Source organism: Epinephelus lanceolatus, chromosome 15, assembly GCF_041903045.1.
Source record: "Epinephelus lanceolatus isolate andai-2023 chromosome 15, ASM4190304v1, whole genome shotgun sequence".
NCBI lineage: Eukaryota > Metazoa > Chordata > Actinopteri > Perciformes > Serranidae > Epinephelus > Epinephelus lanceolatus.
This window is the reverse complement of record NC_135748.1, coordinates 19,068,716-19,094,994: the sequence shown is the minus strand read 5'-3', so window position 1 is coordinate 19,094,994 and position 26,279 is coordinate 19,068,716. Positions and strand designations below refer to the sequence as shown.

The window sequence follows — 26,279 nt, the reverse complement described above, 5'->3', positions numbered from 1 at the left end:
TTTAAGACTCATGTCCCTGTCGACGAGTGCTGCATTGCTGTGAAAGGAAAGCTTTTTGATGTCTCTGACGGAGAAAATGCAAGTTATCTCGCAGTGACGTTTCATCGGAGGCTCAGTGTGTTATAAGAATGGTAATGAGCATACCTGAAGAAGACTCCAGTCTCTCCAGCTTGCTCACCAGCCAGTCTAAGTTGTTGGAGAACTGGGTGCAGTTGTTTCTGTTCCCTCGGATCAACGCAGCTGCAGAACACAAGCAAGGTGCGCATGAGACAATTTCACGGGAAAGAAAACAGTTTTTGTCCCGAGCGGTTTGATGGATCCCCTTCAGTAAAACAGCGAAAACAATGTCACCCAAAGGTGGATACGTTAAATAAGCTGAGGAAGGTTCTGCTTTGACACCCTAATACATATTAATTTGGAAGGTGCCTAAGATAGAGGGAGGGAATGACACAAGGAGAGAAAAGACATAAACACAAGAGAGCAAACACACCCACATATGTCCTAGGAAAAAAAAGAAAGAAAAAAAAAGACAGGGTCACCCATCGCAGACAGACAGGGAAGAAAGGAGGGAGGCGTCCCAAATCCACTTAGCGCTGCGCCGGAGCAGGTGTGTGAAGGAGGGAACGGGGGAAGAGAGAGACGTGGCTGGAAAACTAATACAAGCCAGGGGGTGAAATCAGTGTAAATAAGAGTGTGAAGGACACACTTGGAGGGCAGAGGGGCTTCAGTGTGGCAGCATTTAAGATAAACTTTACATATGGGCCGTCCGCATTCTTAGAAATATTCCATATCTGAATCATGACAGGAAAAAATCATGCATGCTCGCGAATGCATCTTTAATGCCACAACCGGTGAAGGAAATGTTCCAGCCAAACACTATATTCATCAGATGCAGCAGGAGACAGCAGACAGAGAGGGAGAGCAAGAAATATGAATTTTCCCCTGCCAGATCACTTTAGCGAGATACATTTATATCTGACGGAGCATATGCTGGCAGTGCAAGAGGTTAAAGTGATTTTGCAAAGGCACGGCTGATGACATTGTGCTATAGGAGCACAAAGAGCACAGCGAGAACAAGGACATGAAACGGAAAACAGCACTGTGATGAGGATTGACATTCAGTGGCTAAAAGGCCATCTGGCCAACAGGGGCCGCCCCAAATTATGTGTGTGTGTGTGTGTGTGTGTGTGTGTGTGTGTGTGTGTGTGTGTGTGGTGACTGATCTTGTTGTGCGGATGCTCTGGAAGCACATCACATAAACTGGAACGCTCTTTTGAATGCAGCGAGCTAAATGCCATCAAGTCTTTCTCCCCAAAAATGTTGGAGATGGGGTATTTACTGTATAGTGTGTGTGTCTGTGTCTGTGTGTGTGTGTTAACAAGAATTTGGGCAACCTCTGAATATAATTCTCCACTGTGGCATCTGTAAAAGGCTGGTTAAATATCAGGTCAGCGCACTTCTTCATCACCACTAAAGCCACTTTATTTTCAAACAACGACTCCCATCTCTGTGATTGATGGCAGTCGGGGATCGGTTTAAATGTGTGTGTGCGCATATGTGTGTGTGCTAGACCGGCTCCTTACCCAGCAGCTCATACAGCAGGTTCAGAATGTCTTTCCAGGCTGTCCCGGCCTCTGACCCCGCACACTCCCCGAAGTGGGCGGCACTGTTGTAGACGTTCAGGCGGTCGATACAGTTGGACACCAGCGTCAGCATGCCCTAAGAAACACACATGAAAATAACCAAAATATGACATCCATTTTATACACATCATATTAATAACAAGCTCTCATTAGTATGACAACTTAATTTGGTGAGCTCTTTTTCTGCAGCATTCAATTACTCCACCATCTTGAACGCAGCCCCGATGGCTCTCCACTGTCCCATTTGGTGGTTGTGTCATGGTGATTTATACCATGGAGAAATATCTATAGTGATCAGATATGCTAAATGGGCGCCGTGAAAAGACAAAATGGAAATTGCAGATGATTTATAATGCCAGGGAAAATCATGAGTCAGCTGTCTACAGTGACAAATTGACCTTCTAAGTGCAATGCATTAGGGGTGGGACGAAGATGTGTCGTTATCATAGAGAGACAGGTAAATAAGCTGAGAGATGAACTGCTGAAATATGCATAATTTGCAAATATTGAAAGCACCAGAAATGTACTCATGTTTCAGTGAGCTAACTGACATTCATGTATGCTGGCTTGAGGATATGGTGACACATTGTTGTAGCCTGGAGGGATTAAAGGGACAGTTCACCCCAAAATCAAAATGACATATTTCCTCTTACCTGCCCTTACCTAACCAAACCGAAATTTATCAGTCTAGATTGTTTTGGTGTAATTTGCGAGTGTTGAAGATATAAGCCGTAGAGATGTCTGCCTTCTCTTGCATATAATGGAACTAGAAGGCATTCAGCGGTGCTCAAAGCATCACAAACATGTTTTCAAAACTGAACAGCAGTGTCCCTTTTTCCAGAATCATGACCCAGTTACACAAAATAATCCACAAATCTAATTGTGAGCAGTTTGATGTAGGAACTATTTTCTTTCCACCAACCGTATCAAAGCGCAGAAGGAAGCGTGCATCTACTCATGGACAAGAGGCTCATGATCATTACAGCATGAGATGTAAACACTAATGATGTGCTCCTCACCTGAGCTGTAATGTGGTGTGCTAGTGGTGCTAGGTGAGCTAGCAGCAGATGCACGCTTCCTTCTGCTCCGTGATACCGTTGGTGGATGTACAATAGTAGAAAGAAAATAGTTCCTACATAAAACTGCTCACAACAAGGTCTGAGATTTATCTTGAGTAACTGGATCTAGTTTCTAGAAAGAGACATTGCTGTTGAGTTTTTCCAATTTTTTTTTTTTTTTTTTGGCGCTTTGAGCACCACAAACGGAATGCCATCTAGTTCCACTGTATTCAAGAGAAGGCAGACATCTCTACAGTCGATATCTCCAACACTTGGCAACTCACACCAAAACGATCTATAACGATAAATAGGACTACATGTAAGAGGAAAAATATGTATTTTTGATTCTGGGATGAACTGTCCCTTTAAGAGGAGTATGGCTAGTTGACATCATAGGCCCCCTCAGTAAGGCAGCTGACATTTTGTAATTGATGAAAGCAATTTAGGTTCTAGAGGCTTAGCAGAAAGCCTCAGTGCACCCGTGCCAGCCTCAGGAAAACTTATAACACCAGAATTGCTGACACCTTCAAATGCAATGCCTCCAAATACAAGATGGCATTGAAACACACCACAAAGAATCAATTGCTTTCGCCTTTCACATACTTTGTCTTTTGCAAGTTTGCCGCTGCTCTGCGGCTCACTCATACGTGCAAGTCACTTACTAAAATTGCCTCAATCACAAGTCAAGCTCTTTACTCCAGGGGGCTTTTAATATTTTGCTGCACTGCGGAACAGCTCGCTGTGTTATTAATTGATATTTCATGGACTGTTGGTTTGCTGCGCCTTCCTTTAAATGGTGAAACTCACTTCCTGTTTGAATAGGTTCTGCCGGTTCTTGAGCGAGCGCAGCTTGATCTGCCTTTCTTCGTGCTCCAGCTCAGCGTCAGGGAGCTGGAAATAGGTGATGAGGTCATTGAGAGTTTGGAGGACCTCCTCGACAGGCAGCGCGACCAGTGCTCTATTCTTAACACCCAGACAATCCAGGTCTCTGGGAGGGAGAGACAGAGAGGGCACAGTGACGTCAACACACAAATAACCCCTCATTGCAGGCATGACAGCAGTTCCCACTTACGTTCGTGATCATGTATAGCTTTCAAAATACACCCATTCATCACAATAACCTCCTGGTAAAGACACTCTAATTTGGGAGGCTGAGCAGACTTGCGGAGCGGCTATGATGACTAACACAATGTTTAGCCCACAGGTTCATCCATGCTGAAATGCTGATTTCCGCTGGCCTGCTAAAAATAGCTCCTGTCGTACGCGTGGGAGGGGTGCGGGGAGATGTATGTGTCACAGCCGCAGGGGAGGCTGACAGACTCTCACATGTTCCCGCCATGAGTGGCCCACGAGCCCGACCCAGGGGACAGCGGGCCGTTTGATAACAAATAAGGGCACTGGAAGCATCCACTTACGTGCTCCACGGCTCCCTTTTTCATAGCTGGCAGTGCATAGCCGTGACACCGCTGCAATGTTTGCCATTTGGAAACGCATGACTGGACCACTGAGTGAGCTGTCTGGGGCTTTGGCACCCCACTCAGTCAAAACTCGCAGGCCCAGAGCTTACCTCTCCACTGGGTGCGTTTGCAATCTGGAGGGACGTTACATCACATTTGTGTGGACTGTGTGAGAGTCTGCTGGGCTTTGAGATGTCTGGTTCTTAGACATCATCTGTGATTTGATGATGCAGTTGGGGACTCTTTGTTTTATCATCTCTACTAATTATGCTCAGCCGTCATCAGCGTGGCACTTACACAACTTGTACCGATGACAAGACATTCTGCAGATTACCCTCATAAAGTGGCTCAAGACAAATGTGAACTGTAATTTGGTTTAATTGGGCAATTTGTGCAATCACGTCACGGCGTGCATCGGTGAGGGACAGTTACTGCAAGCATACCTGATGAATCGGTTGAAGAGTAATGTGGTGTTGCGGATGATTCGTGCGGCACGGGACTCCTCGTGTTGACAGCGCTGCAGGGTCAACCCGTCATCCATGTGACCTTCCGAGTGCAGGCACGCCTTGAGAGGGCATGACAGGAAGAGAAAGAGTGTGAGACATTGTCATGAGACGATACAGGCCCCAAAAAAAAAGGAAGAGGAAGAAATTTAATGGAGCGAAAACGTCCAGCCATCAGCCAGCGCTGAGCCACAGTGTCTGGAACACAGGTGCTGACACTACAGGCTATCTGGCTGTGTTTACACGGAGGACACATTGTCAGGCACATGATCGCGCGCACACCTCCATCACGTCTGCCACAATAGCCAAGGGACGAGGTTTATATTTAGTGGAGGTAGAGGCATGAACTAATAGACAATAATCTTAACTCAATCAACTAATTACCCACAAAATAATTATCCGCTCCAAGGAATCTCATTTATTTATTAATTTTGTTTGTTTTTCTATGTGCTCTGCATCTCAAGACGCAACAGTGTGCATGCCCCGTGTTTGCCTCCGCTTACTCGTCTCTTGAGAGGACCCAGACGGGCAGATTTGACATCAGGTGCCTGGTAGGAGAGCCAGAGTCCCGTGGCCACGTGCATGATGAAGCAGAGCGAGTCCCCGTATTTAATCTCCGCCACTCCCATGCCCTCGATGTCCCGCTTGGGGCTCTGCTCCAGCTTCTCCTGCGCAGGGGGAGGAGAAGATGAACATGTCAAAGCTGTCAGTGTGGCGCTCATGAGCACGCTGGCACAAAAAAAATAAACATTCAGACACAGTGCATGCAGATTTGTTCCTAATCAACCACCAACCAAATGTCAGCTGCATCTGCTGTTTGTGGCTCTATCCATCGCAGTGGGATAGCTGCATGTTTTGCCGTTAGGATCAGACATAACTACAACCCATAATCGACATGAGGGCCTCAGTGATAAACGACTTCACTTATTCTGTAATACATGCTTTAAATCCACATTGGAAGGGTCACTAATTGGCTCACGATCACTGGCCATATCTAGAAACTCCATTACACAGAGTAAGGCTAAATGGACGGTTCAGTCAGAGTCGGCAAGTTCAGCTAAATTAACCTCTACGGTGTAGCTTTCACTGGTCCAATAATTCTTATAATTTTCATTGTCCTTGGAAAATTGATGATTTTCCAGTTCAAGGGGAGTGGGCGGTTCATTTGTAAAGCTTTGTAACTCCTTCCCGCTGACGTTTAATGAGGAAGTGTGTGGTTAATCCCATGTGAGGCGGGTCACCTTGAGGAACAGCGGGGGAGTCAAGAGAATACACGCTGTGTCCTTGTGTGCGTACGCGCCCTAACCTTTGAGGCTCTGAAGCAGAAGGCGGTGGCGATGGTGTCGGACCTCTCCCGATCCTGCAGCACCAACCCCCTATCGTCAGTCAGGGCCAAGTAGTGACCCGTGGTCAGGTGCCGCAGTCGAAAGGGCTGGCCCCAGCGGATGTGGCTCCCGCTCCAGCTGTCAAGGTCAAACACACACATTGAAATGAAGCAAACACACAAGGAGAAAAAGGTGCGTTTCATAAACCCTGGAAGCGTAATATCTGCTAATTAGTCGATCTAAACAACGCTGCCAGCTGTTAATTATCTCGCGTGCCATGTGGTGGAATAATTAGCAAATAGCTGAAAACTTTTCTCTAATCATGTACTTTTGTTTCTGCTCGGAAAAGTCAAAACAAACCGGGGTTAAAAACACAGTAGATGTGACAAATATCGTATTTGACACAAGATTTGTAACGGACAAAGGAAAGGCTGCATCCCTGTGAGGCTGTAAAATAGCCAGCATCAAAGAGGAGACAGAGAAAGGGAGAGCGACAGAAGAAGAGAGAGAGGAGGGGAGACGGAGGAATAAAGAGACAGAGAGGCCACAGTGCAGCATTAAATCATAGGTAGGGAGAGGGAGGAAAGGACAAAGGGGAGCAGTGAGAAAACAGCAGATACAGAGAAACAGGTGGGATGGAGAAATAGCAGAATGATGGAAAATCAAAAAAAGGTAGTGAGAAACAGGAAGGAAAAGAAACAGATAAAATCATGCGAAACACAACCCACCTGATTCGGAGCGGCTCCAGCCTCCACAAGGACCTGGCCTTGGCACCGGCTTTACCCGTCTCATAGTTGACTATCCTGGGGATGCCAGAGAAGCATGAGTGGGTGTCTGTCTGTGGATGCTTTTAAACATCTAGCCACCACTGATACTGTCAAGGTCATTCATCCTGGCTCAGACGAACACCACCTCTTTACTCTCATTTGTCACGGCGATATTCACCAGGAGGATGTGCATGTACACATAAACACTGGTTGTATTTACTCTGCCGTCTGCGGCATCACATCCTTCAAACAGAGACATGTGCGCCCTGATAACCCACAGCTACACTGTCTATCAGCGATATGGGTGACTGGGTCCAGAGATAAAAGAAATCGCTCATCACCCCCTCGCTGACAGCTTGGAGTGTGTTTGATCTGCCCCAGAAAAATGTAAGACCTCTAAAACAGCTTGCTCCCTCTGTTGAATTTCAAGGACAACAGTGGGAGAAAAAGCCAAAGCGGGGAAATTGTATCCAATCCCGCCTCCATATTCGCCGTGCTCTGTTCTAAAAATAGACACCATGTGGTTATGTGTGTTTGTGCCCAGGAGGAACACACATCTCCTGGCACCTGGCTGAGTGTGAATGGGCCTTACCCGCTGTTTTGACCCACTTCAAGCCCAGTGTGCCATTTTTCCGCGGCCTACCTTATCTGTGTTGGCACTGAGCGTCTATACTGTAGATAAAAATAACACAGCAGCCATTTTGGCTCCCCAGAGAGCAGAGTGTCACGGCGGTCAGAGGCCTTTTTATGAAGCAAAGTGGGGGCTGAGGGAACTATGGGTAACTCGTAGGTCAGTTAGCTTCTCTTGTGCTACATAACTGCTTTGCCTTCACTGAAGGGTGACCCCTAATGCTGCAGTGTGGTTTGCTTCGCACCTCTGCTGCTCCTCACTCTGGTCTGATCCCGGTATGGCCACTACCTCGTCGTGTCCGTGGAACAGCCGCATCACATGACCACCCAACAGGTAGCCTATTGGAAGAGAAAGGACAGAAGATTTAGATAAAGTGGCTGTGAATGCATGTGATCTCATAGATGCAATCTAAAAAGGTGGACTATCTAGATCACAAATGTGGGTTGTATTTTACGATGCACTTTTGCATTTAGGTTTTCTCAACAAAGCAATCCAAAGAGATCTGATTTTGGAAAACGTTGGTTATTCTGACATGAAAAGGAGTCATCCATTGATGCCTATTAAAATACTTTGATAAGGGCCTGGAAGACCACTGGGACACTGTCTGCACACTTTGAAAATAGTAGCTTGCTCCCTATTAAGATGGCTTTTAAATAAGGATGTATAAGATTTAATGTATGTTGCAGGTTCCAAGTGTCATCCCCCTACCTCCCATTTCCCTTTGTTGAATGTGTGCAAACAATAAAACTGTTAATATTAAAATAATAGGCTGGAAATAATCAGATCCTCCATGATTTCAAAAAACAGTTTAATGAGATGCTTTTTAACAAATAGAACAGCAAAATTTATTTAATTCTGAAACACACTGTTTTAAAAATAATTGGGTGTCTCTCCTCAACTAACTGCTGGGAAAAAAAACAGTAATATGGAGAAAATTGGAGGGGGAAAAAAATGTGAAGAAAAAATAGAGGCTGGAGTTTTGTGTGTACCTTCTTCTATGTTGCTGCCGGAGCAGATGGGATGGACGTTCCACAGGGTTTGCATGAAAGAAGCATCCACCTGGATGTTGCCGTTGGAGATGGATAAGTGCTGCGGGAAAGAAGGGAAGATTACACACGGCTTTTACTTATTTGCATACATCAACACTAGGTACAGTGCATGGGCTTATCTGTCAGAGGATGTAAAGATGTTTTTATTATGAGAAATCTCTTCTGTTCGATATTGAACCTGTCAGATTAAGACTATAATAAACATTTTGTTTGTGAATAAATCTCTAAAGGATAATCCGATAGCAAACAAACGTGTGTTCTGCAGAAAGATCGACACTGGATTTCTGATATCTGGTAAATTGAACCATTTATTCAACATCAGATGTGATGTTGACTTGTCAGACAGAGTTCAGCTGAAGTTTCTGTAATCGTTTATCATCCAGTTTATCACTGAGTGCTGAGAGAACCATAAACATGACGGGCAGATGCCTTGAGTGCTTGGGGATTTATACCATCTGGGGGGGCTGTAACGCTATGTGTATGTGTGTGTATGAGTGGGTGTGTTTTTCCCCACTTCTGTGTGCCCAAAAAACAAATTTTGTGACAGCTGTGTCCTGATCATCCCTCTCCAGAGTCCCTCCGCAGCCCTTAGGTGCTGTCCCCACATACCACTGTGTGGCTGACAGCAGGGACAGACTACCCGATTGACATTGGTGACTGTAAGGCGATAGTGGTCATCTGGCCGTGCCCCTGCCGCCACTGGGGGATGTAAACACAGCCTGCTGGCTGCTGTCACCAACTTCATGGATCACAAGGGACATGTTTCCAGGGTTTAACATTGCACAGTGCTATGATGCTAAGCTTAGAGGGCAGGAGGACATGTTAGTAAAAGAAGAAGCCTACTGCTGAAAAGGTCAGATCAGGAGTGCAATAGGAACATAATCATTATTGATGGCGGTGCGACGTGGGGATGTGACATGGATGAAAACAAGAGAGGCTCATTTGAACTGGCACTGGCAGCATAATCCACCAAACCAGACCTTGCCAGTGCAGATCTAATTTTGCTTTTGCAGCCGTGCAGTCATCCAGAGGGAGAAAGTTGTTGCTTTTACCGTTAAAGCCTCCTGCAGGAGCGAGGTCATGGGGAGAGTGCAGCATGTAGTAACAGGATTGGGATAATCTGGAATTTTGTCACATCAGGGGAAGCAGAGTTGATGCTCTCCTGCTAAGACCTCTATAATATGCACACACACACACACACACACACACACACACACACACACACACGTACACACAGTAGCTACAGCTTCAAGGATCAAACAGCAAACAATCAACTTACAAGGTATCGCTCTGAGGACACGCTGACGAGGATGAGGTCGTCACCGATGCGCACTTTCTCCCCTTCGGATCTCTGTTTTGAGGCAGGGTGGATCGTCCACCAACAGGCCTCACCTACGATGATACACACACACACATATGTAAGCTGGAAGCAAATAGTCCAAAAGTCTTGCCTTAATTTAAACAACCAGATATAGTAAACTGCTTGAGAGCACCATATTGCTACTGTCTGAGTGTCATCTGCAGTTACAAATGACACAATAAGGCAAGAGCAGGCAAAAATGAGAATGTGGCTGCACCATGGCAACAATCTTTTTAAGTCATACTAAGGCGACTGCTCATCGGTTATATGGTGTGAAATAAAAAATAATGCAAATGTGCAGCAAAGATGTAATCAGCGCCGACAAAAGCACCACACTGTCTGTCTACAGTGCTCCACGGGGGAATATTAACTGAGATAACACAGGCTTATGAACAAATACGGAGCAGAGACAGAGAGATAAAGAGAGGGAGGGCTCGCAGACAGCAGACAGATATAGACAGAGAGAAAGAAACCAAACAGACGGACACAGGAACAAAGACGGGGATAGACAAAAAGGGACAGAGCCGGCGAGAATGAAAGAGGGAGAAAGAGGTGGATAAAAGCAAACTGTATGGAGCTTTTCTTTTACCTGTTGAATCCTCCTGCAGGCCGACATCAAAGGACAGCTTATCTGTCTGCGACCTTGATGTCTTCAAACAGGCCAGGTACTGTGGTCAACAGACACATCAAACCACACAAGATGGAGCTGTCACACATGCTCCTCTGCGGAAGACCTCGTCTGACATATACTTAAATTGCTAATGGCGTTTAAAGGTTCAGTGTGTAGGATTTAGGGGGATACATGGGCAAAAATGGAATATAATAAAATAAGTATGTTTCCTTTAGTGTATAATCACCTGACTTTAGAAATAGTAGTGTTTTCGTTCGCTTAGAATGAGTCGTTAATATCTACAGGATGTAGGTCCTCACCCACAGAGATTGCCATTTTTCTACAGTAGCCCAAAACTGACAAACCAAACACTGGTTCTGGATAGGGCTGTTCATGTTTTCACAACGGCCATTGTAATTAGGAGCCCCTCCATGACAAAAGCAGAAAAACACATATTTCCTAGCATGAAATGGCTTTGTTAAGTGTTTTTACCACTTTCAATCACCTGGTCCATTTGTTTTGGAGAGGAGGAGACGTCTGGGGACAGTTCGGCTCTCGATAAAAACCTCCTGAACAAAGAACACTGAAGGAATTCTAACTGGGAGAAGTTTCAGCTGGTTGCAATCTGCAATCCCCACCACTAGATGCCACTAAATCCCCCTAAATCTAAAGACCTTGCCTGCCATACACTTAAATTGCTAACAAAACAGGGCTGCAACAATTAGTCGACTAATGGATGACTAATCGACTATTTAAATAATCGGTGACTATTTTAGTAGTCAACTAATCGGTTTGAGTCATTTTTCATAGAGAAGTACAATAAAAGTACCCCAAAATACTCTTCTTGCAGCTTCTTATATTCAGATATTGGCAGCTTTATACACTCTCCCATGACAGTGAACTAAAACCCTTTGGTGTGTGTACGAAACAAGACATTAGATGACATAATTTCGGGGTTTGGGAGAGACAGACCGACATTTTTCAACATTTTAACACATTTTTCAATAAAATGATTAGTCGACTAATCAAAGAAATAATCGACAGATGAGTCGACAATGAAAATAATCGTTAGTTGCAGCCCTATAATAGAAAAGAATAGAATACAATAGAAACAACTTTATTGATCCCATGAGGGGCAATTTGTTTGTAGCTTCCCCATCCCACAATGTACAAACAACAACACACTAATCCATGCCAAGCACAGTCCAGTAAAACAGACAACCACATTGTTGATTGGGCACATAAGTTAAGTTAAATGTCAGTAAAAAGATACAAGTATAATATAAATATAAGAAAGAAAGACCTTAATCTCTTCTATTCTGTCAGGACATTATTTGCTAAACTAATTACCATCTAAGTTTAGTAACCAAATAGCTGAAGGGATAAAAGATTTCGAGTAGCGATTAGTCTTGCTCAGAGGTACAAGGTATCGATGACCAGAAGGCAACAGTGAAAACTCTTGAGACAGGACATGGAGAGGTTGGTTAATAATGCTCTTTGCCTTCTTAACCACCTGATTCTCCCAGAGGGAATCTGGTGGTCTCTCTGTCTAACTCCAGTAATTTTGGAGCAAGCCTTAACTATGCTCTGAAGGCTGTTCTTATCCTTAACGGACAGACTATTAAACCAACAAATAAAAGAAAAGGTTAAAAGACTTTCAATGGCGTTTAAAGGTCCAGTGTGTAGGATTTAGGGGGATACATCAGCGAGAATGTAATGTAATGCTATAAGTATTTTTTTCTGTCTTTCTGAATTTAAGAGCAGTAGTGTTTTCGTTACCCTAGAATGAGTACTTTGTATCTACACAGGAAGTGGGTCCTCACCCACAAAGATTGCTATGTTCACTCCTGTGTTTCTACTGGAGCCCAAAATTGACAAACCAAACACTGGCTGTAGATAGGGCCATTTGTGTTTTCATGTTGGCCATCACTCAGTATTTTTACCACTTTTAATCACCTGGTGGAGGAGACCTCTGCGGACAGTTTGGCTCCCAGTAAAAACCTCCTGAACAGTGAACACTGAAGGAATTCTAACCGGGAGAATTTTCAGCTTGTTGCAATGTGCACTCCCCACCACTAGATGCCACTAAATCCCCCTAAATCTAACACACTATTCCTTTTAATCCTGCTCTTGTGATAATCCAGTTTGAATTTCCTTTTTCATGATGGTGACACTGATTGCGTGCAATCTCTTACCATGGAGCTGAAGGAATGCCGGAGGAGAATGGCATGTCCGTACAGAAGGGTCTTGTGTCCGCCGCTCTGCGCTGCCTACAGAGATCATTCACACACACATATACACACAAACACATAGTTACATGTCAGCTCAAGCTCCTGACAGTACAGCCCCAGTGGTCTCCCTCCAACCGCTCCAATCTACACCCGACCTCTGACACTGAATGTTGACCTCAGCGAGGACCTCCTCGCCAGCGATGATGACCTCAAGCCACATATCTCCTGGGGAGGGTTTTTGCCACCCCATCTCTCCAATGAAGACATGCAATCTGACTGGCCACAGGAGATGGTGTTTCTGGCTCCTGTATCCGTGCGCGAACAGGATACGGGCTCATCTTTCCAGCACTCCGACTACAGGAATGTGGGAAGGATGCACAGCTACTGTCAGTCTCCGATGCAATGTCAACATTAGCAAGGGATGACTCCGCCGCTTATGGGGTTGGGTAAAGATGCAGGAGGGGAACAAATGGTAAATCTCTACAGGTAGAGATGCAAAAGGGGGATAAAGACGAGTTTTGGTTGTTTTTCTTCGGCAAGCAACTCCCATGTTACTCACCTTCCTTATGAGCCTCTAGGAAGCATTAAGGTAAGAAAGAGTGTCATTATTCAGAAGGAACTATTGTTCTCCTGAGCCTCTCCGCCTGCCTCTGCCTTATTTTAGTCTCTGGTACAAATGATTAAAGTCCCGAGGGCACACCAGATTGTCAAAAAGTCAATTTTTTGAGAGGGATTAAGGAAAACAAGTTGACTCCCATTCTTTGGCATTTCACAAAGTAATGCCATTGCCACAAGACACAGAAATCATTTCTGTAACAATGCCAAACAGTTTATGTCACATTAAACTGAAACTACAACCACTGCAGGACACTGATGATGTGTAGTCAAGACTTCTGCTACAGCTCGGTTGATTTCCATCAAAATTAGAGTCTTATAATTATCTAAGAGATACATGAATCATGGCAGTGTTTCTTGAAAACATCCTTCCATGCACAGCCTCTCTCTCCTCCTGTTTCATTTTCTCTCTTTTCTTTCTCCCTCTATCCCCCCTCCATTGGCTGCTGGGACAATAGCCGGCCTGTGATTTGATGCAGTTGTGTCATGCAGACTGCAGCACTGGCTTCCAGGCTTCTTCTGTGCTCCTGGCTACTGCTATATGCTGGCTGAGGTACTGAGCTTAATGCGGCGAGGCACATCCAGCTGCAATCACCACGACCAATAAACCCAAGCCTTCCGCTCACTTCCTTATCCCACGGCTGTCGACTGCATTATACAGATAGAGAGTACACTGAGGGGAATTGTGGCTCATGTCAGTAAGAGAAAGGAATCTTCTGCATGTGGAGACACATTGCGGCAAAAAAAAAAAAATTCAATACACCTTGAGCAAGTGAAATGAGTGAAACTGTATTACCCTCGGCTCACTGAACCATGAAGGAGAAGACGATTGGATCAAAGAGGTGTAAGAGAAAAGACACTCGTGCTGTATCTTTTGTCCAGCTGTTGACCACAAGTGACATGTTCATATCAATTTAAAGGCATGACATTTAGCAGGGCGCTACCTCCTGGTGTGTGTACCCTGCGGCAGACTACACGTGTGTGTGTATGTGTGTGTGTGTGGCTGCAGTGTTGTGGTTTCTCTCAAAAAAGGGGGGTGGGAATAGCCACAAGCTAACACCAAGCATGAACAGAAAGAGATGGCAGAGGAAAAGAAACATGAGCACGCCAGATGTCGTCAGAGCAGCTGTGTCTCATAATTCGCCCTTTTGACCAGTGACCCCAACATCAAACAGGTCAGCACTTTTTGGGCGAGTGAAGACAAATTCACACAGAGTGGTCGCCGGTGGATACAGAGATAAAAGCAGGTTGGCATTTACACCAGTTGTAAGTGTGTTGTCTTCGCATGTCGTCCTCTGTCCCCTCTGCGTCTCAGCGCCTTCCGCCTAAAACAGCCTGAACTACCGATTTGCTCCAGCCACTTATCTATTGATAAGCCCATCTGTTCAAAGACGTATTGATTTCTGAGCCTCAGCCAAGACATATTCAACCTCCATTTCCCCTTTAATGGCGCTTCCTCTGGTGACATTTCAGCGCAGGCGAAGAATGATGAATAGGAAGACAATATCGAAAACAGATAAAAGTGAGGAGAGAGAAAACAGTGAAGTAACACAATACAAATGGTCAATGCAGGCCATCGAAAAGTCTCCAGGGTCTTTGATACAAAGGCACAAAAGGAGTGAAAGGTTAAGGCACAGATTTCTGAGATGAGTAAATCTTCCAAGTAGTCTTATAGAAAGTATGAAATGCAGCAACATTAAAGTCCAACTGAAATTATGCAATCCCTTTTAGCAATCAACTATAGTGGTCAATATTTTTAACAATTCAGCATTAATAGTTTTGCATTTTGAAAAGGAGAAATAAGGTCTCTTTTGATCACAAATGCTCGTTGTCTTCTTAGCTGCTGGATGGGCTGAGCTTCAGAGTAAGCTGTAGCTAACCAACTATTCCCAGACATTGCTGTTAGCAGTGATATTACAGAGTACACACTGACATCTAAATGTACAGAAGTAACATTTTCAGGTACTGAGCAGCTATCTCGTCTGCAACCTAACGTTAACAGTGCGTTTTTCCCTGGCACATGTTTGCTTGGTTACTCGTTCAACAAGCTACGGACAAGATGTGTGTTTATGTGTGTCAGTTAGATAGGGAGTATAGATAGCACACGTCAAGTAAAATGCCACATTGTGCTAGTACATCTCACAGCTTATTTGCCCAACTATTTGCTAGCTAAGGAGTGAGCCATCTCGCTTCTTTCACATCTCTGTTTAAAGCTGCACATGCACAGTACCAGGGCAGTTAAAGAACTATGGTAAGGACAAAGTTTAGAAGCTGAAGCGCAAGTAAAGATTTCAACTTGGGGAGTGAAGATAAGGAACAATCTGAATGGGGAATTTAAAAAAAGTTCAGATATGAAGCAATTTAAAAAAAGGTATAAAGAAATGATTTTTAAAAGGTACAGTCATGACAATCCTTAGTAGTATAGTAGTATATTGTTTGCCTTATTTCTTTATGGTGCTAACTGTTTTCCTAGTTTACCTCACATTTGTTTTGTAAAATTGTATTTTGGTACAGTATATGTTGACTGTGAATTTATGTTTTTGAAATATTTTGTAAGACTTTGTTAATTGAAATGAAAAATATATGATTCATGAGTTTATGTTGTTAACTACTGTAATGGGAAGCTAGATAATTGACAAAAAGGGATTTATGGGTAGGGGGTGGGATTAAATAAGTATGTACTTCTTCCCACTCCATTTCGGAAATGTCTCTATCTATCTATCTAGCTATCTATCCTGCAAACAGGCATTTAGTTGGGTGGCGTTAGAGGATGTGTGCAAAACTCCAGCTACTGTAATTAGTAGCCCCAGGCTATTATTTGCCTAAATCACTGAAGTCAACAGGCTTATATTTGGGACAGGCATCTGTATGAAACAGGCCTTTAATTCCTTTCACGCAAAACTGTTGCTCAGCAAAGATGGGGAAAACGACCAAATTGTTTATTTGAATGATGTGTAGCATCTCCATATCGACAAAAGTTTGAACATTTATATTGTATGTTCGATCGAAGCAGCAAACTAATGTTAGCTCAACTGGGTAGTCAACAACCTGGTTTAATGCATGCAAAGAACTTCTATAAAATGAACTGCTTGGCAACCAGACCGGGTGTCTAATTGAGACAGGTGTTTATTTGTCAAAATGTGTAGCTACACCAGGCTAGTCAAAGGGACCGGGCGTCTAATTGGGACTAGGCTTTTAATTGAAGTTTTGTGGTATGTATTGCGCAGTTTTCCAAAAGTTCGACCCCCCCTCGACCCTCAAGAGGAAAAGAGCAGTTACAGAAAATGAATGAATGAATAATACAGTAAAGAATTTCTACAGGGGCAAGTAAAAACTGACTCTGGGCAAGTAGGTTTCTGACCCACTCGCTGGACCAGGCTAGTGAAAAAAAGAACAGTAACGCTGAATGTTGAGGAGGAGACTTTAGGAGGAAGGCTTATGTGAGTTTGTGCTCAGAGTCTGTGGCTATTGTGTTGTGTAACACGCTGCTGTCTGGCTGTTAGTCAGTGTGATCATCTGCCTGGAAAGAAAAGGTGACAATACTGCTTTATGCAAATATGCTTCAAATTGAGCAATATTATTGTCTGTATGGAGAGAAGTTCTTCATCTACACAGACAGAGAATGTTTTTTCTCTCTAGATGCCTTTGATTTTGCATAATATATTGTTGTTAATTATTCCTTTATTGGCCATAAACGGTCTTAAAGTACTTATACAGCAGATGTGTAACAAGAAAGTGAGAAAGATGTGTTACATTTTGATGCTTAGGCAATTTGTTCTTGAAACTTTCATGCCAGTAAAGCCCTTTGAACTGAAAGTTCAACTGATGACTGCAAAGATAGAAGGTGCCATCACGAAACCAAAAAATAAAAAATATAATTGGTTTCTGATATTTTTAAAAGAAGGAGACATGTGATTTATAGAGCAAAAATACATGCATTTTAATTTCAGTTGGACTTTAAGTGTTATGTTAAGGCCTTAAAAGGTGGCTGATGCATGAGGGATGAGGCTGAACGTGTCCATTTGAGCTTTAATTTAGCGTTTAATATTTTTGAGCACCCTTTCTCTCTGCTGCGGCCCATAATTCCCCGCCAGCTAGCTCTTAAACTCCCCACAGCAGCAGTGGAACCAATGCTCTTGACTGCCATCATTTGGCTGCACAGACAGTCCACTGTGGCCACAAAGCTCTCGCCCTGAAACATCCATTTATCTCAGGAGTTGAGTCGATGAAAATGAGCCTTAACAAGTGAGGATTCATGGAGATTCTCACCATCATTAACCACATGGCATTAGAGGGTGAAGTGGCTAAAGCTGACTCAAAGTCACCTGAGAGCCTCTTACGACTAAATCACTCATGATGGTTTGCTGTCGTGCTGCAGAAATCTTAGTCTCAGCTGTTTGCATCCTCTCATAGCATCTCATATCGTAAAGTAAAGAGTGAGCACAAGAAAATACTTTGACAAATGAGAGCTTATCCTATGTGGTGGGGTTTGCATAAAACAAATGACACCGCAATGAATATCTATCTGAATGCCCCCGAGGACAAGACTAATGTTAATCTGACGCTAATCCAGCGTCGGCGCTGCTCCACTTCTCCAGCAGCAGAAAGTGAGTTGTGTGAGAGTTAATGTTTGCAGGAAACCTTATTGGGAAGTCTATACGAACCTCTATTTGTCTCTGTCAGCTCGGCGGGAGCTCAGACGCAATCTTCTCACCCAGTGTACACAAAAAATCCATAGGATCATCAGTTATTTCAAAGCAAGGGCTCGGGCGTTACCATAAACCACCATTCCTAACGATTTATGATGTAAAGACAAATGTTCAGTGGTGACATGTTGTGTATTGTGACTAATCTACTGCGTCATGCATTGGTGGGGATGAGAGGGGAATGGTATGAGTGGTGAACATACCCATCGGTCCGGGCCGCGTGTCTATCATGCGGAAGATGAAGATTATACACAGAGAATAGAAGATAAAGATGGGAGAGTTACACATCTGTCACAGCAATGAGAGAGAGAAGCAAACACACTTGCAAGACAACTAAAACAACATCAGGAGCAGAGATTACAGTGATGAATGAGTGTTTGATTACAAATTCAGCCACATAGTATTGATCTGAAAAAAGTCAAATCTGCTGTCAGCTGCTCTGTTTGTTCGTAGGATGCTTATTAAGCAAAGGAAAGTATGTACGTGCTAAATGATGCTGTTTTCCTTCAAGCTTTGGTGTTAATCAAATGGGCTAAAGGCTGCAGTAATTCCAGGGCATCCCCTTCATCCTCATTAATATTCATAGGGGCCCGGACCTCTCCGCAGTCGGGGTCCTCAGGCCACTGTAATGGGCCTGTTTTGCCCATTAATCTCTTTATAGTGACTGAACAAGTTACAAGTATTCAACTTAGCTAACTGCGTTCATTACAATAAACTGCTTTACAACCTCCTCTTTGGGATGGACATACAGTACAAGACTCAGGGATGAGTTGAAGTATGGATTGTCAGAGTGTCTCTTGTCCGTGTGTGTGTATCTGTGTGTGTTCATCATCACTCACCCCTTCACTGTTCTGTCCACTCTTAGCCAGCATCTCCTGCAGGGCCCGTACTGACAGGGACTGCTCCAGCACGAAGGTGCAGATGCACAGGTCTGGAGGAACATACTGCAACAACAGACAAGTGGGTTACAAATTAACACAGTTTTTTAAGGCCACTTTTATTTACTCCACACACAGTATTCACACTGGAGTTCTCATTGTAGTAGTCATAGTAATAGTACCGAGTCGCACAAAGCAGATTTTTACAGCCTATAAAAGGGCTGCACGTGTCCTTTTGGAGCCCATGTTCGCCATTTGGGCTGTTCACATTGGACGTGCCGTGGTGCCGAGCTCAGCAGCCAGCTCACAATCTGCAGTGATAGATTCAGCTTCTGGTCTATTTTTTATGCAAGCTGCAAGCCACTTTGGCAAGAAAACACACTAATAATCTATCATGAACACTATGAAAGATATTTATGATATAAATTAGAAAATATGCATCCCATGCTTCCACATATTTGTCAGTTATGCCTAAACAGAGAGCGAGAGAGACAATCAGACACCCACACAGACAGAGACAGAGCTCTACGTGTGATAAGAAAAGAGCAGAGGAGCAGTATCACTTGCTGACCCCACAGAGAAATGAGCTTCTGGAGAGAACGGCCAGCCGACTGCTCGCGCAGTAACTGCCATATTGGGGCACTTCCACATCCAGTGCGAACACAGCCCCAAACTGTTGGACTCAAAGTGTTTTTTTCCACTTATATCTTTATTTAAACAATATTTGTGACATTGACATTATTATTCCAGTCCAGTGTCTAATTTTGGAGTCTTCTATAAAGTCCATTTCTTCCATTTTCTTTCTAGTTGTGCGTCTCGTAGTCCCAATATGTATGGCTGTTTCTCCATTAAACAGATTTCTTCCACAATTGTTAGCCACTGGTCCTTTGTTGGTGGTGTTTCTTTACCCCAGTTCCTAGTGATAGCTTTCTTGCTTGGGACTAGCAATATTTTGATCCAATATCTATCACTTACAAGAACATTTTCTTCATAAAATGTACATAGATAAAGCACCAAATGACAATTACGAAGCTCAAATCCTAGTATGTTTTTAAGCTCTTTCCATACCGTCTCTCAAAATACAGTTATTGTAGCACTCTCACCAACATTCCTGGCAACTATGGAGATGCTTGCTTTTCAGTTCTGGTGTAATAAAGAAACAAATCAATCCATGAGAATTCCCTCCATGTTTGTGAATTAGTCATTGAGTGGTGTATCTTCCACATATTACGCCAATCTTTGTCTGAAATTTCTACATTGAGTTATTTCTCCCATTTCACCTTGATATATCTAGTTGAATGTTTGTCATTTGTGTTCAGTCCTTGATATAACGCTGAAATTATTCTTATATTACTTTCCTGGTATGCTTAAATTGTGATTTCATAAAGTGTTTCTCTCTCTGACCATTTAGAGGAAAGAAAGTGGCATTGAGGTCGAAGAAGTGTGCAGTTTTTCCATTTTTTGGGTGATGAAATTTTTGAAACTGTTATCTCATGCTGCAGTGTGAATCCACCATGATGCAAATTGCCCACTGCAGCTTTAAACCTGCAAAAACTGCTGTTTGTAAGGTGGGCTTTTGAGGGGCAGTGGATACAAGCTGCAAACACAACTCTTTTTTAAGTCTATATGGGAAAATATTTAGCTATCAGTTAGTTATGTACACATCCAACAGATATAGAGCAACATTAGCATTCATTTAGAGTCATGTTTGTGTCCATCTGGTACACAGAAGTCCAGTATTCAGTTTCCTTCTTCTGTTTTTGGCCTTCACTAGCTCCTGAGTGCAATATCTGGAGACTCACTTCTGTGCAGAGACTGCAGGGTAAAGGAAGCACCGTCTCAGTACAGTATGTACTGTACAGCATGTCCTCACAGTGTGAGCCCAAAAAGTCAAGACTACTATTCTCGGAGAACACCCTACTTACTGTATATCGCCTCAACATGCTCCTTTTATAACCAAAGCATTAGTAATGAAATGATGACTACAGCCACCTGTCCGCCCTCCATCAATCTTCATCTTCATTTCGCATGTAAAGAACTTTTTGCTGCTTAAGCAATATATACACATATAGTCAGAAAAATGAAAAGTGCTCCCTGAATCCGCCGGGATATTCTGATTAGATGTCCACTCATAATATCTGTGCTGACTGCTGCATTTTTACAGCACTTGAACCAAGTTCGTCTTAATCAAGTGGGCGATATTCATTAAAAGGTACTTTAAAAACAGATTAAGTGCTCTCAGGTCAGCCTGCGCTCAGATAAGCCAGGTCTTGGACAGAGCGCTGTTAGACAAACGAAGAAGATGCCAAATCGTGTCCCAAATCGGGACAGGAGAGGATACGGGAGATTCAGTGACAGAATGAGGGAAACAGGGATGGAGATATTGTGGAGGAATGGCCACAAGATTAATTATATCAACCTAAACACCTGCCCTGGCCTCCTTACTGAGTATCTCAACTCTTCCCAAACTGGTTCATTCACACAGGTAAATCTAACCTCATTTTGCAAACTTCACACACCCAGTTTTTAGGGTGAACCGGCAACAGATTCACAGCCATAGCAATGTGATCATTAAAATCTAAGTCATGTTGAAGTATAGATGCTCCAGGCGAGACGGTGGAAACGCTTCAGTGAAAACAAACAGAGACGACTTGATTTACAGCAACACATGCCAGCGTGTTGGAATCCGACAATAGTGCTTCCAGATTGTCTCGTTGGCCGACTGCAGACTCCACACACTCCACAGTCGCTTTATTTAGACATCAACTTGAATGATTTGTTTTATTTTGAGAGATGGGATGAATAAATTTTCATCCTAACTGTCTCATTTGTGCCATTGTCATCCACACATGCAGAGGAACACTCAACACTACCATAAGGAGTAGTTTGGGAAGACATCTATTTGTCTCCTGCAGAGACTTTCATTAGAAGATACCCAATATTACTCATATCTGTCTATTAAAGACGCTATAATGTATATTATTATATTAACAATGGATCATTTGACTACTTGTAACTGAAATGTAGCACTCGAAATGATGAACCCACAGAGAATTATCACCTGACTCTGCAGTTTCCTTCAGTTACATGCTCAAAACGAAACTTTCAGCTCAATGTTTTGGCTCTAAAAATAACTGTACGATACCTGCATGGCACCAAACAGCAGTCAGACACAGTAAGTGAGAAGGATTTAGCAGCTTTAATGCCATATATTTCCCTCATGAGTAAGAGGAGATCAAACAGAGCTAAAAGGAGGGCTTGCATGACTCCAAAGAAAGCTAATTTTTCTCCACATCTACTAGGTGTGTAAGTAGTCAGCAAAAACTGGCTCGGACTGGCAATTCTTGTAAATGCCAGATGGGCCGGCCCACCTAGTAGGCCACGAGGCCACCAACAGCAATGTGGGGAAAAAATTGTGGGAAAAAAATGACCTGCTGGCCATGACCCACTTGATGTTGGAACAGCCCATCTGATTAGGGGTTACACAGTCCCAAAATTGTCAATAAAGCAGGTGCAATTGTACTGACCATCGTCACCTTGCCCCCACCCCTTCAAGTGGATCTGTCCATGTAATGTCAGAGGTCAAATGAAATCAAGACAGAGAGGAGGAGTGGAGTTGAATGAAAATATAAATGAAATAGATGATAAAGGACTGAAACTGTGAAAAGGTGGAGCAATAAAAGGCCAGAGACGAAAAGAAAAAAATCTCAAGGGTGATGCTGCAAAATGTTTTAAGATATTACATTTACTACTCAAAAATAACGTACTTATCTTGATGATGCCAGTGCCACTTAAAGTGAAAATTGGTTTATATTCTAGAAATAAGTCCTGTTTTACTTTCAGTGCTAAGAGAAAACTTGTGGAAGCTAGTTTTTTGTCTGTGATTGATTACAGTGACATATTGTATATGCATGCAACCATCTCCATTTTACATAGCCTTGATTCAGTGTACCACGCATCTCTATGTTTTATTACAAGTACAAAGCCACTTACTCATCACTGCATTCTTTATGATTGGTGGGTTGGACATCACTGACCACTGGCAGAAAACAACACTGGTATATTTTTATCTATAAAGCAATATTGGGCAAACTTCCAGCTATCTCTGCAGCCTTCTGTGTGTCAGCTCTGGTAGTTACCAGCTACACTCCTCCAGGTGGTTGCTTTTTAATGAACCCTGGGTTTTAACAGATCTGGGGAACATTTCCTACTCTGCACCTTGGACATGGAACAATCTTCAAAAAGATCTAAAATTAGAAACACTTATATTCAATGATGAACTCAAGAGCATCACAAAGAATGTGGTGACAGACACATGTGCTTGTTTTATTGTGAATTCTTGTATCATATGTTGGATTTGTTGCAATTTAAATGAGTTTTGATTGGGTGCTGCCTCGACCAGGTCTCTCTTGTAAAAGAGATTTTCAATCTCAGTGGGACTTCCTGGTTAAATAAAGATTAAATTAAATAAAAATAAAACGTTATAAACACTGTGAAAAATGTGTAATTAAAAGTGCCTTGTAGTAAATGCTGCAAACGTAGTACAAAGCATTCGGCTGTTCTAGGCAAAAATTGCCAGAGAATTTTGGTCCCAGTCTGGTCCTGTTTGTCACTATAGTGGTCACAGGTTACAGGTCTTGGTGTGATCCTTGATTAGGATCTAAGTTTCAAGGCCCACATTAACAAGGTGACAAAAACATAACTTTTCCACCTCAGAAACATTGCCAAGTTATGGCCATTTCTAAGTTAAAAAGATGCCAAGAAATTAATTAACGACCTTTATTTCAAGCTGCCTAGACTGCTATAACGCACTTTTTACTGGCCTCCCAAAAAACGCCACTGAGAGACTTCAGCTCAGTACTCAACCAGAACCAAGAAGAGAGAGCACGTCAGGCCAGTCTGAGCTGCTTTGCAAACTTCCTGTTACATTTAGAATTGATCTTAAGCTCCTCCTCCTTGTATACAAAGCCCTAAATGGGCTGGGACCGAGCTACATCGCTAACTCTCTTGTTAACTATTTGCCTACAAGAACACTGCGATCACCTGCTGCTGGTTTATTTGAGGTTCCCAGCAACAGCTGGAAGAAGATCGGGGTTGCAGCCTTTGTCAATTACGCCCCAAAGCTATGGAACACATTACCCATAGATATCAGGGCAGCTAGCTTGCTAAATATTTTTAACAGAAAGCTAAAAACGTTTCTGCTCACTTCAGCCTTTAACTTGATCTAACTTCCTGATGCAGGTCTGGAACTCTTTCTTTTTACGCTTCACGCTGCTGCAACCCTTTTAAAATCTTTTTTTTTTTAAATGTCCTGTTATATTGAATATCTGGTTCATTATGTCTGGAGTGAAAAACATAAGGTCTGCCCAGCCAAAAACCAGAGCTTGTATCTTTCACCTTTTGTGCGTAGTATAAAAACAAGATATAACTTGTTAATTAGTGACCTTTAGAGGTGCTTTAAGGCAGTTATTTTGCTTTGGACAGAGCCATGCTAGCTGTTTCCACTCTTTATGCTAAGCTAACTGTATCCTTCATATTTAGCTTCATATTTAATGGACAGATATGAGAGTGGTATCAAACTCTCAACGTGAAAATGAAGAAGTATATCGCCTAAAATGTCAAACTATTCACCCTTGAATATACAACACCTGCACATCCTCTATAATCTGTACACTATAACACATTCTCAACATGCTGTTTGGCCGGGTATGCCTCAGCCTTCCCACTAGCAGTGTCACTGTAGAGAAATTATGATAAAATATAAAGTCTGTTGGGAAGCCATCCAGCCCCGCCCTCATCTCTCTGGATGACTAACAGCTGACCTTTGCTCTCTCCGGGTGCAGGATGGTAACAGTTGGTGGGGAGGGGACTGCCTGGAGAGAGCAAATCAGTTAGATGAAGGTCTAGAAGAGCTGGAGGGGGTGATGAGTGTCCAGCCCTGTCAGGATGTCCTCTTACAAGGCGCAGCAAGGGGACAGATTTATAGCAGCCTGGCCATGCCCTGATGTTCGGTTTATGACCAATAGCGTAATGAGCAAAAGAGCGTAGATAGATAGTGGGCAGGGATAGATGGTGTCTTTGTTTCTGTCTCTAGCGAGGAGGTCAAAACGGGTTAAAGCTGATCGCCCAGAGGAGGTGACCTCATGCTCCGCTATTCATTTTCAGCTTAATTTGAGGAGCTGCTGAATCTGTTAAATGAAGCGGCAAAGACGAGAGCCAAGACAAATAATTTGCAAATAACAACTGGTCTGTTTGCGTGTGTGAGGAAATCTGTCTTGATTCACGCACTGTACGCACAACAAAGACACAGTATCGCCATTGCGGTTTGTGGGCATCTACCCTCCAGTGCTCGTATTATTGAGTCACTGACAGGCGAGAGCTGCTGGTGATATATCACAATCAACCAGCTTCTCACAGGCTGATTGATGTTGCCATTTAAACTGTACACACTCTAAATCAGTCTCATCCCGTGGTTTGATTCTGTGCCCCATTACTGGACTAGTTCACCAAGGAAAGTGTCCGATTCAGTTGTACAGACCTCCTAAATTGTCATCTCTCTTTTTTTCTTCACCTCTCTGTCGTTGATCCCAAAGGTGGGGTGATGCCATTTCATAAAGTAAAATAAAAAACGCAGGCAATGAAGACAAAGTGCCAGATAGGGAGAACATCCATCACACCTGTCAGGTGTAATTACCATCCAATATGGGGTGAAAGCCTCACCTCCCTCTGCACCTAATACCCGCCCAAAATACACACATACAGTTGTTGAAAGGACAGAAGATTAACACCTGGAGTGCACGGACCTTTCATTCACTCTTCATCCTCCGGCCTCTTCTCCCTGAAAAGCGTCTGTGTGTCTCTCACACATTCGCACACTGTCTGCCTGGTGTCATAGCTCGAGCGAAATGAATCTCGGACAATACTAATGGATTATGATTAAAAGACAATCAATGCAGAAAAAACCCATTAGGCCTGCTGTCAACAGGCGTTGCTATGGGAAAACACTAATGCCAGATAAGCGGCAAAGCAGCAGAGGCCAGTGAAAGGTGAGAACATCTTGGGATTGTTACCATCCTCTTCAGCCGCCAATCATCGCTCGGTTATTTCTGCCTAATTGCTTGATCACTAACATATTGCGGAACAAGGCTGAGGATGTGCTTCGTAATTTTCATAATTTGTTACATAAAAATGCAATAAAGGTGGCAACCTGCCGACTACAAAGGCAAACAATTAAACTGAACTCAACTGTCTCAATTAAAACTTTGCACTTAGCTGCAGCCAATGCATCAGCAGCTACAGCTACTGCTCAGCTGCAATAAAGCTGTAGGCAATTAGAGCCAACGACAGCACTGTTTATGAAACAATCCATCAAACACGTCCAGGGGCGTAATTTCCAGGAATTATCATCTGACGGCGGGCCGACGGAGATGCCACGTCGTCCCTGAA

The 26,279-nt window shown here is 43.3% G+C and overlaps 1 protein-coding gene across 8 annotated transcripts in view; it reads right to left on the bottom strand.

Annotated features, from left to right (window-relative positions):
* Window positions 1–26,279, bottom strand: part of LOC117267239 (ryanodine receptor 3) — a 168,041-nt gene that overhangs the window by 111,338 nt on the left and 30,424 nt on the right. For all 8 annotated transcript variants that reach the window (XM_078175018.1, XM_078175022.1, XM_078175019.1 and 5 more), the window contains exons 3-15: window positions 18,795–18,899; window positions 12,599–12,673; window positions 10,383–10,461; window positions 9,713–9,825; window positions 8,374–8,473; window positions 7,629–7,722; window positions 6,715–6,789; window positions 5,968–6,124; window positions 5,165–5,329; window positions 4,602–4,723; window positions 3,509–3,689; window positions 1,584–1,719; window positions 145–240 (exon numbers count right to left, since the gene is read on the bottom strand). In XM_078175018.1, the coding sequence (XP_078031144.1) occupies window positions 145–240; window positions 1,584–1,719; window positions 3,509–3,689; window positions 4,602–4,723; window positions 5,165–5,329; window positions 5,968–6,124; window positions 6,715–6,789; window positions 7,629–7,722; window positions 8,374–8,473; window positions 9,713–9,825; window positions 10,383–10,461; window positions 12,599–12,673; window positions 18,795–18,899 (1,498 nt within the window). The remainder of the gene's footprint in view (window positions 1–144; window positions 241–1,583; window positions 1,720–3,508; window positions 3,690–4,601; window positions 4,724–5,164; window positions 5,330–5,967; window positions 6,125–6,714; window positions 6,790–7,628; window positions 7,723–8,373; window positions 8,474–9,712; window positions 9,826–10,382; window positions 10,462–12,598; window positions 12,674–18,794; window positions 18,900–26,279) is intronic.